The sequence below is a fragment of the Hippoglossus hippoglossus genome, chromosome 15 (genome assembly GCF_009819705.1).
Source record: "Hippoglossus hippoglossus isolate fHipHip1 chromosome 15, fHipHip1.pri, whole genome shotgun sequence".
Taxonomy (NCBI): Eukaryota; Metazoa; Chordata; class Actinopteri; order Pleuronectiformes; family Pleuronectidae; genus Hippoglossus; species Hippoglossus hippoglossus.
In genome coordinates, this window is record NC_047165.1 from 20654495 (window position 1) to 20671901 (window position 17407).

Sequence of the window (17407 nt, forward strand, 5' to 3'; positions counted from 1 at the left end):
AAAGCTCAATAATTTAATCAGCTCAACTCAGTCAGTCACAACAGTTCACCGTTTCAGCTGATGCTAAAAACAACTTGCACTTCGTATACAAGCCGAATGTATCACAATGCGCTCCACATCAATACGACTCCCCCAAGTACACACATACACATATACAAAGCAAGGACTGAATACAGCACTGAGAAAAACATTCGGTAAAAACAGAAACTAAGAAAACGCTATCTCATAAATCTTCAGGTGCCCGTAGGTAACTGGACCAAACAGAATATAAACATATAAACATATATGTAGAATAAAATAATACAATCCTAGGAGGAAATAGATATATCAAAGTCAGAATAATCCAAAATTTAAATTCAATTTAAATTGAATTAAAACAAAAATAAAAAAAAATTCTGGTCAAAAGAAGCCATGTAAAGATGTCAGTAAATTATAGCTGCCATTTAGAACCTTTTTTTGACATTTTATTGACAAAATAGTTTTAAAAAATAATTGAGAAAATTACTGAGAGATTTAACATTGACAAACAAAAACAGTTGAAGCTTTAGTCACAGCAATCCTGGAGCAATCCTTAACCTCGCGTAAAAAATATGCTTTGATTGGTTCTCAGTATTCAGGGTTTCCCACAGATTTGATTCAGTGTGTGGTGGTAATGCAGGTGCACCTGCACGCATACACAGTTTGCTCTCATGTGCAACAGAGCCTGAGTGGGAGAGTGAGAGTGAAAGAAAAGTTCTCACGTGTGAGAAAGAACTGCATTGAATGAAATTTGTGGGTATGTGCAAAGATGTAGGTAAAACTTCAGTTTCAATCTACAGATGCACTGTATTTTCTCTGGAGGAGGTGCATGTGTGAGCGGGTATAAAGTCCGTAGAAATGCAGGAGAATTTGATGCGAGAACACAGCAGGGGATCCCCCGCTGGATTTATCGTGAGCGAGTAAGGGGGGGGTTGATGACACTTCTAACGTATATCTGACGCAAAAATAAAAGAGACCGTTTAAAAAGCTGTGACACACACGTAGAAGACACCTACTAAGATGTCAAGAGAGTTTGTGGTGATAAGAGCTGACACCGGTGTCTGTGTGTAGTATAGAAAATTGTCTGATCTCTGCAGCGGAGTTTAAGCCCAATTCATGCTTCTGCATCAAAGTTATGCCGTAGGTACGCACGTAGCCTACTCACAGGACCGAGCATTCATAGTTGTTCGTAGGTGAATGTGAGTCACGCTGCAATTACACCGCCGAAATGCTAGTGGCGAGTTTCTATGCTGGTGTTGAGTGTCTTCCGTTTTCATCCGCTTATTTACAAATTCTCTGGTGTCTCTGTTAACGTCAGAACAATGGCGAGAGGCGCATCATGTTGGAGTTGGAGCTGATAGATGTTGGAGAGCAATTTCTTTTTCTTAAAGAACAGCAATGAAGAAAAGAACAACGCTGTCCCCGTCCGTTCCTTCAACTAGATTCAAAAATGGCGCAGAGTCTGCCGTAAATGCGATGTTACCAAGCGGACCAAAGCTCTTGTAGTCTGTGTCGCCTCAACGCGTGGTTACATTTTTGGGGAAGTTAGGCTCTGCGTAGGGTACTCGTCTACGCTTAGGCTATGGCGTGGCTTAGACGCAGTAGCAGGAGTTGGCTTTAATACATTGCTTCCTGCCTCTGCCTGCTGCACCACCTCTTGCCCGAATAATGAGGAGGATTTGTTGCTGTTGTGAACGTGTCTGTGCAGAAAACCTCCCGCTGTGTTGTGCATGTGTGAAAGGCAAACTGCGGGTAAACTCTGTAACCAATTCTCTGGATTTTACCCGCAGGTTGTGTCTGAAAATGGCTTAATGAAGGCATTGGGAGAGAAAGAGTCACATTGGTGCATCACTGTTATTAATCTTTTGAGTTGTTGCATTAAAGGAGACATCTTTGCATAATGTGTGCCTAGAGGCCATAGTCTGGCACATCCCCTAACAAAGTCAGGCGAAGCGAGAGCAGAGGTCAACATTTCCTGCATGCGCTGGAAGCAGTTGACCAACCACAACCGAGTTACCCAGCTGGCCAATCAGAACAGACTGGGCTTCATTAGGAGGGGGACCTTAATGCGACAGGAGCTCAAGCCAAGTTCTTCAGAGCGGCTGAAAAGAGGAGCTGTAGTAAGGGACCGTATGAAGAAAGTGATGGTTTCTGAACTCTCGAGCATTTAAACCTTTTCAAGTTATAACCCAAATAAAAACTATTGAACTGAATATGAGCAAAATATGTGTCTTTTAAGCCACTAATCAGACCGTTTTCCCGTATTCCACCACATTTTCAGTGATTGTTTGAAGATACTGGAGCACTCACAAGATATCAGAGTAATATGTGTGAAGTCCTGGTGTGCTCGCATTGATAGTGTTAAATCATAACATTATCAAGTCATTTTTATTTATCCGTTATTGAGATGACAGTCAGGCTTTTTACAAAAAACAACTCCCTTTCTTCTTTTTGTTCTACAAAACCTTACCGGCTCCCTCTCAGAGAAGTCTGGTCCACGACTATGCTTATTAATGGTCATGCCTTCCTTAATAGTGCATCCTGGAGCTGTGCAAATGGATGGCCAAACTCAGTAAACACTTTCATTTCCTACAGGCTGACAGCAGCCGCCGTGGAGCAGAAGACATCCAGCGGAATGAACCAAATGAAAGAGCAAATTATTCCTTCTTCTCCCTGGATGACATGTTCATCAGACCCTGAAAATGTGTTTGCCTCGCTCGCCCCTCTCAAAGCACTCTTGCGCAAATGCAGCATTTGCGAGAGTGTGTGTTTGTGAGCGAGTGTGTGGGTTTGCATGTTTTTTCAGGTTATCCTGTACTTATACAACTCTTTTCAATCACCGCTCGCTTACGCTGAACGTTAAACAATCACAAAGACAACGCCCAAGCCGAAACGTAATCTGAGGATATGAATTACGAAATTTTGGCTGAATTTAAAGAGAAGAGAAACAGAAGATGCTCCCTCTTCTTCTCTCTAAACTCAGTCAGGGGTCTTTTATCTGTTAATGTTTCCCCAATTCTCTCAGTCAGAGGCTTCTGGCCGACTTGGCACTTACCTGACCTAGAAAACAGAACATCCGCAGCTTCCCGACTGAGGCCACTAAATTTAACACCCAACCCTTTTCTCCTCCCTGCAATCCTTATGGTCCCAGGAGCTTTAGACCTTCTGACAACAATTGATGGGACTGCTAACTATAGCAGAACAGTGGAGGGGATGAGGAGGAGGAAGAAGGCGGATTGTAAAGGTAAACAACATTAAACCGTCCCCGGGATTTAACAGTGATGCTCCGCTTTGAAGAACGACATGAAAGAGCTTTTTTGTGTGTGTGTATACAAGTGATATATTCTGCTAATAAGCATTTAATAAGTGCATGCGTTCAAGGAGCGCGTATTTTAATCATTGAGTTTAACCAGAGGGAGGTCTGGGTAGACAGAGAGGAGAGAGGCTGAAGCAGGAGCCGGGCTGCAGACCTACATCACTATTTTTTAACATGAAAGATTTAGAGCAGCAGAAAGGAAATTTTGACTTTTATTTTTATTTGCCGCGAATCACCTGCCTCAAGGCTTGGCACACGAGGCCAGCAAAAGACTGCAGATCACCTCCTCTGATATCTTATAGGAGATGTGATATCAAAATACTACCTGATAGTCCATGAGCAAGTGGTAAGAGAGTCTGCCCCAAGACCCTGTGTGTGACTATGTTGTGGTACTGAGAATACATTGTGTACAGTGTATAAACCTGACACATTAGCAGACGATGTGCATGACTGAGTCGAGGCTTAGCGGTGTGGTCAGACATGTTTTTGAAAATGATTTTTATTTATGTCTTTTCTGTGCTTTTTGTTTAGCTTTGCTAAAATCACAAAGGTTTACAGGTTTTGACTATACTTTCTGAACCTTGTTGAAGTGACATATTTCATGGCTTTAGAACTTTACAAGTTAGTTCAATTCTGTAAACAACTTCTCACAGTTTTGTGTTGAGTGAACTAAGACAAGTCAAATAACTTTTTTATATATTTATCAACATTTTTACATTATGCACAGACTTGTAAATGTCTGCTGTGAAAAAGGCCAATGTGATTCCAACCAAGTTCAGATATTTACTCTTTATCTTAATGAGGTCATCCTCCTCTGGACTATAAAAATATTGTGAAACAGTATAAATTTTACAGAATGTTATAGAGAGCCATTAGTTTATATTGGTATAATACAGATGTATTTTAGTGTGACTTTCAGGAGATAAAGGTTGAGTGCGTAGGATTTAGTGGCATGGAGGAGAATCTAAGGTGGCCTTGAGGTAATTTAAAAATAGTCCTCTGTAGAGCTATTGGTGTGTCCGCTCTGGGCTACTGTATAAACATGGAGGTGCAACATGACAGACTTGTGGAGGAGGACCCACTTCTTATGTAGATAAAGGCAAATTCTAATCTAATGAGATCACGAGGTCTCCTAATGTGAGGCGATGAAACACTAATGAAAACATGACATTATGAGGATTTAAGGTAGAAAAACATGAGCAACACGTATATGATTATAGTCAGATAAACTTAAACAGCTGCAGAAAAGTGAGATATACACATAACATGATAACAGGGAAACACAAGCAGCCTCATACAATAATCTGTCATCCAGCTCTCTGCCATAAATCTTCTTGTGATGCCCTTAGACATAATCATGGGCACTCGGGAGCTGGTGCCGATGTTTATAACCACTGCAGCTCTTCAGTTTCAGTTTCTTTTCTATTCTTCAACAAGCCATTAAAGTCTGACCTGTTGGGCTATTAGGGACATAACTGTGAGATCTCAAGTATATACAGTTGACATATATCATAAAGCCCATGAGTGATGGAGATTTAATAGCTCCTCTGTGACAGATGAAATGAATTATTGAAGCAGAGTAATGAACCTTCTATAGGTCTATCAGTTGAATTCTACTTGAGCACTTCTCACACCTCTTAACTCTGGTAGCATCACACTAAATTGTTATGTATCCCTCAGTTAATAAAAAAATATTTAAAGAGCTTTCCGTCCGCACCGAACTTTTAATGTTTTAGAAGCGCTGGTGCCTCAAGTCCACATAAAGTTTTAATAAAAACTGAGGGAGGATCGCCTCTTGGGCTTAATTAAGAAAAGCAAAGAAATTACCTGTTACCTAATAATTGTTTTTCTTTCAACAGGCTGGTACTTAAAAAAACCTCTCTTACCTCCACTGAATATGATTATTTTATTACAAGAGGATGAATAATGATTATATTATTGTGAATCTTCAAATGCCCTGTGGGATCATTATCCAGTGACCTCCCAAATTAAAAGCACGCGGCCATCAGCAGCCTGGTGAAAGGAGCTGGAGCTGGACAGAGCTTCTCAGTGGAATATATAATTAGTCTCATGATCTGCAGTAGATGGGTCACACCAAGAGATAGGTCACACCGAGTCTCAGGGGGATTTCTTTTCAGCAAATGTACGAAGACAAATAAAGGAATAGATAAATCTGTTGCTATGGGAGATATTAGTCTGTATATATGGTTTGTATATTCATTTCAAAACTTTTATACACTGTAATTTTGCCTTAGTTGTTTCAGAAACAACAATCCTCTGTAATTCAGTGATTATCTGTCCACACCTGAATTGTGAATGTGTTCCAAACAGTTTCATAATGTGTAAGAGGTTGTGTGGCAGTTTTCTTTGACAGGGGCTTATTATTATAAGAGACTATATATTCCAAATTATATTATCAACAAAGCATACATTATTTGCATTAAGGGATACGTTGTAATTCATATTCATAAATAAACTTCTTGAGCAACCATAATTTGTGGGAACTGCAAATACTATTAGCTTAAGTTATAACTTAAGTTATTAGTGACAGCCATAGACTGTAAAACAAATGACACATCTCCAATTCCTCCTACTATGCAGAAATGAAGCTAAAATATCGCAGAGACTAACCCTGGCATCTCGTATATGGAGCCGGAGTGTGTGCAGTTGTGATGATGGGATGGTCTCGTGGTAGCAAGGTCCCGACAATACACGTGCGCAATCAATCGTGAAACATCAATTAAAGGTTCAGTGTGTAAAAATTAGTGACATCTAGTGGTGAAGTTGCATGTTTCCCCCCCCCCCTTCCAAACATGACAGAGAACCTGTGGTAACCTTCGGTTGTCATAAAAACTGGGTTTAGTTTGTCCAGTTTGGGCTACTGTAAAAAACATGGCGGCCTCCGTAGAGAGGATCGCTCCAGATGTAAATATAAAGTATTTAAATATAAAAGGGCCCATTCTAGGGTAAAGAAAACTGCACTTTTTTTCACAATTTAGATGAAACACACTAGTGAAAAGATCACTTGGATTATTTTATATTCAATTTCTGCCAATAGATCCCTTTCACTTACACACTTGACCTTCAATTAACTAATTCAAACCAAACTCATCATAAACATGAATACTTGAACAAACACCAGATAATGACAGAAACCAACTTTGATTTAATTTTATTTGACATGTAATCTTATTATTTTGCTTTATGTCCCACTCACTAACATGGAGGCGGAAGATTTTATAACCTATACTGCAGCCAGCCACTAGATGGGGATCAAGACACTTTGGCTTCATTTTTGGGGAGCTGTCAGCTCATCCATCTTAATAAACAGTCTAATAACCTGCATAGTTGCAAGTAAGTTAACACCGTGCATGTGGTTTTATCCGTTCATTTAACATAAATGTGGATGTTTGTTCCCCCACTTTGAGAGTTTTATAACTTTGTGGTTGACCTGTGTTTACTTTAGCTGATGATAGAAACTGGAAATTTACATTAAAAGCTTTTAAAACTGAGGAGGTTGCATTAGGTCATGCAGTAGCTCCTGTATTGCCCCTGTTTTGCAGCAGTATCCATTACAGCATCACCGTTAGCCTTTCAGTCGGCTGCATGCAATCTGCACGCTTAACTGTATGATCTCTGATGGTCCATTGAATATGAAATGCTGAATTATTAATGAATACTGTTGCCTTTTTAATGGATTACTGCTGCTTCTAAATTGGGGTTTAGAAGTAGCTGTGCTCCCATCACAAGCTATAGAAGACCTGGTAGTGTTATTCTGTAATTGCTGCTCATATTGCCTCATTAGGGGTCCTCAAAAGTTTTTTTAGAACATATGGGTGAAAATCTGCGGGCAGCTTTATTTAGAATGGTGGATGTTTTTAATGTGTTGTTCAATGGCAGGAACGTGTCTCTGTGGCTGCCAGGCGCCCCTGGCTGACCCTATGGAGATTAACTCCAGGAAACAGCACGCTGAGCTGCTCGTTATTAGTGCCGTTCTCCTTTCTTAGCACAGATTAAATAATGATTGTGCTCCAAAAACAAACAAAGTTAGTTTCACGCTTCAGAGCTCAAAACTATTAAAAGTGCGCATCGGAGCTGTTGTGATGCAAAGCAGGGCTTCTATGGGCAACTGACAGGTGCAGTCATGTGTTGCATTCCTTCACGTGCATCTTCCTTTGAATACCTCTACATCAAATGACTGCACCTCCGACAATGGCCAGTGAGGCATCGATAGGTCCTGCTTTACATTTACTCTGTGTGTGTGTGTGTGTGTGTGTGTGTGTGTGTGTGTGTGTGTGTGTGTGTGTGTGTGTGTGTGTGTGTGTGTGTGTGTGTGTGTGATGCCTGACCACCTCTAAAAGGCTCTCTGCAGGGGAGATAAGCAGGTGCTAGGTGCAGCTGGTGGTCACAGATTACAGTCAGCATTGTGACACCATCTCACCCTGGGCCAGTGCTGTCATCCTGCCCGCTGCTCGAAGGTGTGGATGCTGGAGCCAAGCATAAAACCCTGGACAAAGCCCAGATAAACGACCTTTTTCTTCTTCGATTGTATTTGCTCATTGGCTGCGATGCAATTCAAGTTCTCTGTTGCATGAGACTCCAGCCAGTCTCACAGCTAAACTGTTAAATTCATTGTCTCCTGGAATGGAACAGTGGGTTTTTTGTGCCTCACAAGCTGTATGTAAATACAGCTGGTCAAACCACTGGTTTACATTCAGTGTCACACAAGGCTCCATTTTAATTAAAGTGGTTATAAACAAGTGAATATCAGTGAAACAAGCAGGACATATTTACCGCCAAGAAGGTTTTTTGTTTTCACTGGCACAGTTTTTTGTTAGCTAGCCGGATCACACAAAAACTGCTCGATGGATCACCACGAATCCAGGGGAAGGCATGCAGTCTGCATCAGGGAAGAACCTGTTTGATTTTGGTGTGGATCTAGATCAAGGGGTGGATCCAGGATTAATTGTTTTCACTTTCTTTAACATTTGTGTGAATTATTCATGGAAAACCAAGCCTCAACAACAGTGAATTTACATGTTGTTTCATAAGGAGACGGTGGTTTGTGCTCTGAGTGTCATTCTAGTTTCGATTTTTCTTAAATGCCACAAAAATACAAATAAAAAACCACAATGAACGTTGTCTAACTTCACTCTGTACTGTAAACTGTTAATAAAAACTGTACACAACGTCCAGTACATAAACAATAAAAAGTGACAACTGTTTGATGAGGACTTACTAATGACTAATGACTCTAAACAGGCAGGTTTAGAACAGACACTGTACTAGTGTGTCCAAAGCGTGAAGGATCTTATTCTTCTGTACCAATGAACTCTACTCACACCAGTGAGTCGCACTGTTTTCAATTCATCCCACGTTCACTATCCTGGTGCAATAATTCTCTCTGCACAACCAAATCTACAACCGAAGAAAAACGTTTCTTTCTTCTGCAGTGGTTTATTGGCACCCAACGGTTCAACTAAACCCGCTATTTGAATAATATCTAAATCATGATTTGATATCTACTTATTTAGTTTATTTTGAAGCCAGGTTTTTAAGGGCTTGTAGTTGTCCAGAGGCCATCACATCGAGTTCATTTAGTTGGATGTCTTGTGCTGGCTTGAAACAGTCAAATCCACAGCCTGCTCTGGTGAACGTGCCCAGCTTGTTAGCCAGCTCTCTTCCCAGATGCACCGGCAGCCAGGCAGCAGAGAAATTTGGCACCAGTCTCGGCCCTCTAGCTTCCACCCCCGCCTGCTCGGAAAAAACAAAATGACCTTTATCTCTGGCAAATATTCCGAGGCAATTCGAATAGCAGGTGCTCCCAAATTTGAATCGAGGAATGAAAAGCTCAGCAGCAGTGTCATAGTCAGGACGGCTTGTGCTGGCCATTAGCATTTCGGAGATAATGTTACAGAATTAATTAGGGACATTTTAGTGTCCATTATTGCTTGGTGAGAATTGCTCTTTCAGAAGCCATCGCTCGGTCGCTGCCTCAGTCTTCAGCGAACGTCACGACGATAGAAAGAATCTTCCATCTCAGTCTTGGTGAAAATGTCTCCATTCATATGCAAATTCGCTGCAAAACATTCTGCCTCTCACCTCTCACCTCAAAACTGTTACTTTCTTTCCTGCTGGTACAAAACTAGTCTAATGCATTGAATTGCTAATATGCTCTATGAATATATGAATAAATCCTTTTTAAAAGTCATCATTTCACTCCCCTGACCGGCCCCTGGGGATTCCAGATAAGACGGGGCTGGTGGGAAATGACTGACAGTGTGATGTGTGATGGGTTGAGAAACTGTGGGTTTTACATTCTACACATCTGCTGCAATCATTAGATTCTCCGTAATAAAGAAACTCTATTAATAGCTGTGTATGATACAATGTAAAGTAGAATTACATCACTGAATAGGAAAAACAAGTGAAAACTAACAAATGAGAATAAACAAGGGAGGATCACAGGTATTTTGAGGGGCAGTGGTATTAATTCAAAACAGAGCAATGAGATATTTCAGTTGTAAAAATTTGCCGACTGCTGCTTTGAGATCAGTTTTGATAAAAGTCTTTAGCTGCCTTCCTCATCTCTTTCTCTGCCTCTGGCTGCTCTCTTCCTAGTTGCTGCATCAATGGGCAACTAGGGATGCACCAGTCTTTTATGGTCCTGATAACAATATTTATTCATGTTCTATGAGTATTGGTTATGTAGAGGTTATGTTTTAATTGCTCTTTGTCTGTTTGTCAATTACACAAAAACTACTGAATCGATTTTTAGTGAAAACTGGTTGAAGGGGCCAAGGAAGAACTTTTGGACCGGATTCCGCTAAGGAGGCAGATCCAGGGTTTTTTCCCTCCACTTTTTTTAACATTGCTATATTTCTATATAGGGTCTATTTTCCATGTTAATGTAAATTTCTCAAGAATGCAGGGATATTGATTTAAAAAAGTCGGACATACCAACGCCTGGGCCACGCTGGCTGCGTGAGTGGCAAGTGACGGCTGTGTCGCGACTCAGTTGCTTCTCACAGGCGTCGGTTGTTCAAGCAGGGAGTGTACCCACTGCGATGAGACCTCGACTCTCTAGAAGTGCAGCATGACTCACGCACCTGCATCCATTAAATGTTGAGTCTTTTGGAAACTCCTATCCGGATAGATAGTCTTTTTGAAGGTAGTACCAACAGATACAGATTTTTAAATAAATAAATTATAACAATGCCTATAATGATTCAAGTTGACAGCGAAGGGTATGACGGATCTGTGCATTATTTATTGTATGTCTTATGTTGGACAATTTTCTGCAAAGCAAATTGCCTCTCGGGATATTTCAGTGACTCTCCACTACACTACCCTTCGGTACTTTATGTCTAATTATGAACCGGCAACTTTGTTTAAAATCAATATTCAAAGTTTAAAGGAATTCCAATTTGAGTGGTAACATTTAAAGTTCTGCTTCTAGCATAGTGTGGGAGTCTAATGGCACATGGAAGATGCATGGCAGAAACTTGTATGAGCACATAGACCAAAAAATAGAATAACATCAAATTGAATAGAAAAGATTGGCCAGATTCATACCAGCTTTTAACTACTTTATTATCGGACTTTTATCTGATTTCAATATCAGAATGGTACATTTTAAAGTGCATGTTTTAAGTAACTCCTAAATGACCACATTGACCAGTTAGTCTTTTACCTACATGCTAAACAACAAGCTTTCAACTCCAAGGTATCGAATGCTCCACGATCAATCAATTCAAAAATCAGTCTTGCAAACGCGAGCTCAATATAAAACATAAATTACTCAAAACTCTTAGATTTTCATTGGCTGAAGCCCTGTCAATCATTGACTGTCAGTTTCAGATACACATGTCAATCAATCACAAACCTCCACATAAAGACTAATTTACAAACAAAGAAGAAGAAGAAAGGTGCGGAGGCCCTCTCTCAGCTTAATCTTCAAACGATATTAACGCTGACAGCAGAGAAGACGACTTGTTGAGTTGGATTGTAATGTAAATTTACTTCTTAGTTTATGCTTACAGCAGACATTTCCATCTAGGGTACAGCTCGACATAAATTTGATGGTGCACCCACTGTCCAGCATGTGAGCCCATTGTCTATTCATGTCTTGCAGAAGTTGATCCTGAGGTCACCTGAATTCTATAGTGACCTTTTCCTCTACTGTGGTTTAACTGTGTTTGTCCTTTGTTTCGAAGAACTCAGCTGACTGACACAACACCCTCACCATACATGATACTATTTCCTCTCCAACACATTTAGGATGCAGCCTATAAGTCACACCTCTACAGACGATATGTTCCAGACACAGAACAATACATTCACCCCCCCCCCCCCCCCCCCCCTCCTGTGTGTTGTATGGTCAGGAGGTAACCCACACAGACACTTCACTTTTCATCTCACTTGCAACCTCCACCTTGCCTGTGTGATCCTTTCTGCAGAAAGCTTTTTACAAATAATCTTACAAAGACAACTTGTCTCAGAACCTCGTTTGTTGACCAATTTCCACCTCTGGATCCTGGCAGGCTCTCTCACAACAGTGATTTTAAGAAGCAGCAGCAGCACGAACAACGATACGACTCGTAGTGATTATTTCCATTTGGTCCATAGAGTTGCACCAACCTAAAAAGGGCAAAGGGGTCGGCAGATTGAAAAGTAGTAGCCACCGTACTGTGCACATCCCTGCATCTGAATGAAGCCAGATGAAAAATTCAAAGGATAAGAAGCCTGGTGAATACTAAGACCATGCATACATGCATATGCTTTACATTATTACTATCAACAGTTTCTGTAGCGTAACATTATATATTAGGTTTATTTCATGTCATTCGTCCCAGTATGTGAGGGCCTGAAGCTTACTCAAAATAAATAATGCAACACATTGAACATTTCTCTCTTTTTTAGGTTGCATTACGCTCACGTAGTAATGGAGTTGTGAGCAGGGACTATTTTTTAAAACACTCTACTCGATGGTGCTTTCAGCTTAACAGATCACGTCTCTTGGAAAAGTGTGTTCTGTATCAATAATAGAAAATAAATGTTATGTCCACTGAGCGCTGGACTATGAGCACAGATATAGTTTACAGTTGTCCAGATTGGATTGTGATTTCCATCACTCATGGGCCTCACACAGGAACTTCTACCTTAAGTTAGTTCCCATACGCTTTATGCCTATTTCTCACTTGCACTGGATGTAGTGTTTAGATGTTACATGAGCTGCTTTCAGACATGCACTTAACTCCAGATAAACACATTTCTGAGTCAGAGGCTACATCCATACCATTATGTTTTCATATGAAAATGCATCAACTCTGCTATGGATATCAACCTGGAATCAACACCACTCAGAAGTTTTAGAGACGGTAAAACAGAGAGATTTGGAAAACGCTGCTGTCCCAGTTTTAATTTGAAAACTCTGATGCTGCATTTGGGCAGAAACAAATGTTTGGAAGCAATGACGTAGACACTCATAACTGCTTGGTTCTTTTGTATGTAGTGTGTATACTCAATTATAAGTGTTGACCATGTTGTCTTTGCTAACACCTGTTGTGCAGTTAAATTCTGCATTTTACAACGATACAAAAGCTGACATGGGTAGGAGACGAGCTGTAGTTCGAGCAATTCCTGTCTACACCGGCACTCGCATTCCTTCCTTGATATGAGTTTTCAGGAGTCCGTGAAACTGATAGGAAGCTAAAATGCGTTTTTCAAATGAAAACATAGTATTATGGATGTAGCCTGGTGCTCCAGACATTTTTGGGAATTTTTTCCTACCAGTCCCTTGGTAACCTACTCTGGATAATGTCCGAATTAGCTCATGTGATAATAAGTGAAAAAAACAGAGTATGTCGAAGAATCTGTCAACAAGACATGTCAAGACAATGAGATTTAAGAGCTTTTGGTGATTAGGGCTGATGCTGGTGTTGATGTGCTGCAAACAAAGACATATGACCGCCACATCAGTATTCATATGTTACTTCCTGCCTCCTGCAGGCTGTGCCACCCCTCGCCTCAACACTGCGGAAAATGTTCTATCGTAATGAACGGTCTGATGTTCTACTACATTCAAAGGTAAACTCCAGACCTCATTGTCTGGAAATTTTCCGGAGTTCATTGCTGAAAACAGCTATGTAGTGTATACAAGTCTCCAGGTTTCTGTGTGGAGGAGCCTTACAACCTTTAGCATGGTTTCCCCATGCATCTCATTGCTTTCCTTGTCAGTGGAGCCTCTAAAAATCAACCAACGCTAATTTTCATTAATTGTTTTTTGTGCCTGTGGAAAAGAGCAGTATCTGTCTTAATTGTGAAAGATGGATGAAGGTGTAATTCTTGTTAGCAGGAATAAAATGAGTTTATTTAGTGTACCTTCAAGCACAGTGCAGATGGCACAGACTGACCTGGCTGAGAGCAAAGAGAAACTGGGTCTGAATTCAGCCCAACGAGGGAGATGGAACAAGGGAGGGCCTGGAGCTGTGTGTTATCAGGCTGAGGGCGGGAACACATTTTTAAGAAGGACGTATGTGGTTTGGATAAACTGATAAGGAGACTTGGAAGTCCAGTGGCAGACTTTCTACATATAAACTGTTAAAAGTGAAAATGTTCTGCTGAAATTCAATATCATTAATTGATAAAAAGAAGGAGAAGTCAATTTAGCCGACTCGTTGACCCTCTGTTAGTCCGTTTAATCTGACACTTGATGCAGGAGGAGGAACAGGTTTGATGTATTTAGCTGCAATGAGCTAATGAAAGTGACAGAAGTCAGGGAAGTCTGAGCTTGGAGGGGCTCCAGATGGAGGAAAGTGGAGAGACGGCCAAGTCAGACCTGGCACCCATGAGATCTGTGCTTGAGGGGAAACCATGAGTACAGGGGCGGACTTAACAAATATTCAGGCTGAGATGTTGGCTCCATCGCAGATCACTCCTGTTCACGCAAACCACCAGAACGCCATTTGTGGATGTAACAGGCACAAGACTAACGAGAAATTTGGCTTCTATGGTCATCTGTGAGGAAACATAAATAAATATTAAATATAAATATTTCCCTGGTGTGTGGATCAATTATCTTATATTTAAATTTGTGACTGACCAACAAATAGCCTATCTCAGTACAGAGTTTTCAAAATATACTAGGAATACAGCAGTCATAGCACATAATACAATATATATCTTTAAGACTATTCTTGTCCTGTGTGATTGTATTTCTGTGCAATCAGATAATTGTTTATATTATTATTATATTTTGTATAATAACAATATATATTGTTTACACACCGACTCTGAAACTTTCCTCTGTCCTTTAAGTTTTTAGAACAGGTTCGTTTTGCTGTTGGAGCGTTTTGGATCAATTTCATCACAGAAATCAGTTTTCTTCTATTTAATATGTGGGCCCAGTGTTGCTCCAGCGTATCAAACTGGACATCTGACATCCTGAAATAGACTTGGAAGCAATCGGGATAATTTCACAGCTCCTTGATTAGAAAATGAAATTCTCTTTGTTCCTGACGGCCTCTCAGGTTTGGATGGACCCAGTGTTTTCTTTTTTCAAGAAGTGAGAGGACATCAAAATCATCCTCATTGCTCAACTCCATCTTATCTCCTAATGTGAATTTTCGGTACAAATAGAATAATAAAACGCATCAGACTCAATGTGCATTTGACTATTTTTAATGGATGGTGAAAAAAACAAAACTGTAAGTGGATTCTGAGAGGTCCTTCAACTCAATGCTGCTTGCATCAAGGTCACTGTTAGAATCCTCAGGCCACTGGGAAATGTCCCGGTGCTTCCGACTGCTGTCTCTGTGTGTATCAGTACAGGTAAATAAATAGTGTTTCACTTGAAAATGTCCATTTTAACATCTGTCAACAACCTGAAAAAAGTTATGTAGAAGTGAATTGAATATAGAAAACAAATTAATTTCCAGTGAAGTCGTTTTCAGATGGTATCAGCACAAAGATTCTATGATGCACGGCTGCACAAACACCATATGCCTTCAATCAAGTTGGTGTTTGTTTTCTCTTTTATGATACTTAAAGACTGAACAAATGAGCAAATGACTCAGTGAGTTGTTTTTTTGTGGTGCATCAGGGCCGGAATGTGGTGTAAAGCAGCCATTGGTCTAGCTCAGACTATGAGGAGACCTATCTCTTGGTAGACAACTCTCTCCTGCTTAGGTCTTCTGTCTACAACTGAAATATACCTCGCAGGGGGCTGGTAGTGAAGTTGGACACTTTCATGGGCCACATTTTGTTCCTGATGTACTTTGCATGATGGTGAGAGTTGTCTCTCCTTCTGTGAGGGATTCACATTCACTGTGTTTACGTGCACACAAGAAGCCAGAGTACAGGGAGAAATCAAGTTAAGGAGGAAAATCAGAGACTGCACTTACATGCAGGTGGTCTGTAATCAGATTCCACCTCGACCCCCACTAAGTGCATTACATGGATGCGGAGCAATGCTTCTTGCTGCACTGCTGCCACAGTGATGGACGTTTTTGTCTTGCACACATGCTTTTTTGAAATCCCAGAAAAACACATACAAGACAAAGACATCCACTGTCTTCATTTGGAATCTAGCTTACCAGAGTAATACTCACTGACTGCTGAGTTGTTTGTTACATTGTTCTTCCTCTCCATATTGGCCATTAAACAATCCCATATGCCATATGTGTGTTGGATGATGAGTCAAAACACATGCCATACCATGTTATCATGATTAAAAATGCACAAGTATTTACTCCAAAGATAACACACTTAAAGAAAGAAAATGACTTGAGTGAAGACAGACGATCAACTTTAAGAATTGACTGTGGTCGGATACTAATGTTACTGTGATGACTCTGACCTCTGGAGTCCCATCCCGCCTCTGATCTTTGCAGTCACTTCCTGACAAAACCACCAAACTTGTGATGAATAAGTAATGAGGTAATTTGTTGGGAAGTGGTCTCTGCCACAAACGTCTGTTCGGAAATGAAGTTCATTAGAGCTGCTCAGCGTGGCAGCTCATCGTGCCTCGGTATAGGTCACCTCTAGCACTACAATCACATTCCTCAACAGCTGAAAGATTGTCTGTGCTATTTTGATAACAGTATTTGCATGGCGGCCAGCCACATTTGAGGAGCTGTGGCCTAGATACTTTAGCATTGATGTGTTTCTTTTTCCCTCCTCAAAGTTCAGAATCATTGGAATCATCCATACTGAGTGGTCAGCTCTGACACATTCAGGACGCGTTTTAATGCCAGGTGTGATCGGATCTCTGAGGACAGATGTTAATACCAAGTGTGTACGGGGCCTAAGTTCAGGTCTGAATGCACCTAAATGCATCCTGACTGTGTCCTGAGATCCGATCACTCAGACACATGTGACCACATTCTTTTCACTGTGTGACTCATATGTGTCCTGCGCACACACACACACACACACACACTGACATACACACACAAACATTTGTCCAAAGATACATCTGATTATTTGTGGTGTGAAAAGACAAACTTAACACTGTGATCAGCTCTGTTAGGACAGATGTTAATACCAGGTCTGAAAGGGGCCATGTGTACATGTGTTGTTTTAAAAAACACGTATTTTTATAAATTCACATTCAGATTTTGCAAACAAACTGTCTGAATACATGTTTGTCTCATACCAATATGCTTAAATGTGTTTCTTCCTCTCTGTTCTTCTCTTTCCTGCTGCAGGTATGCATTGTGCAAAAGAGGGACACGGAGAAGATGTACGCCATGAAGTACATGAACAAGCAGCAGTGCATAGAGAGAGATGAGGTCCGAAACGTCTTTAGAGAGCTTGAGATCCTACAGGAAATTGAACATGTTTTTTTAGTAAATCTCTGGTGACTATTCCACGTTTTTACACTTTAAATGTGCTCGGCTCTGCCTGTGTCGCTCATCCGCTTTGCCTCGTCTGTTCGTCTTGTGTATTTACCCGACGCAATCCTTAATAGAGAAGTGCATGCACTCTAAGAACTGCCGCAGCCCCTAAAATAGATGTGCTCTTTAGATATAACGTCCCCAGTGTTGCATGAACTTCATATTCTGCATTTGT

General features: G+C 40.7%; 1 protein-coding gene across 1 annotated transcript in view; it reads left to right on the top strand.

Moving 5' to 3' along the window:
* LOC117775323 (serine/threonine-protein kinase 32C-like) overlaps positions 1 to 17407 on the top strand; it is an 86391-nt gene that overhangs the window by 41699 nt on the left and 27285 nt on the right. The window contains exon 3 of the mRNA XM_034608370.1: positions 17044 to 17195. Coding sequence (XP_034464261.1) covers positions 17044 to 17195 — 152 coding nt within the window. The remainder of the gene's footprint in view (positions 1 to 17043; positions 17196 to 17407) is intronic.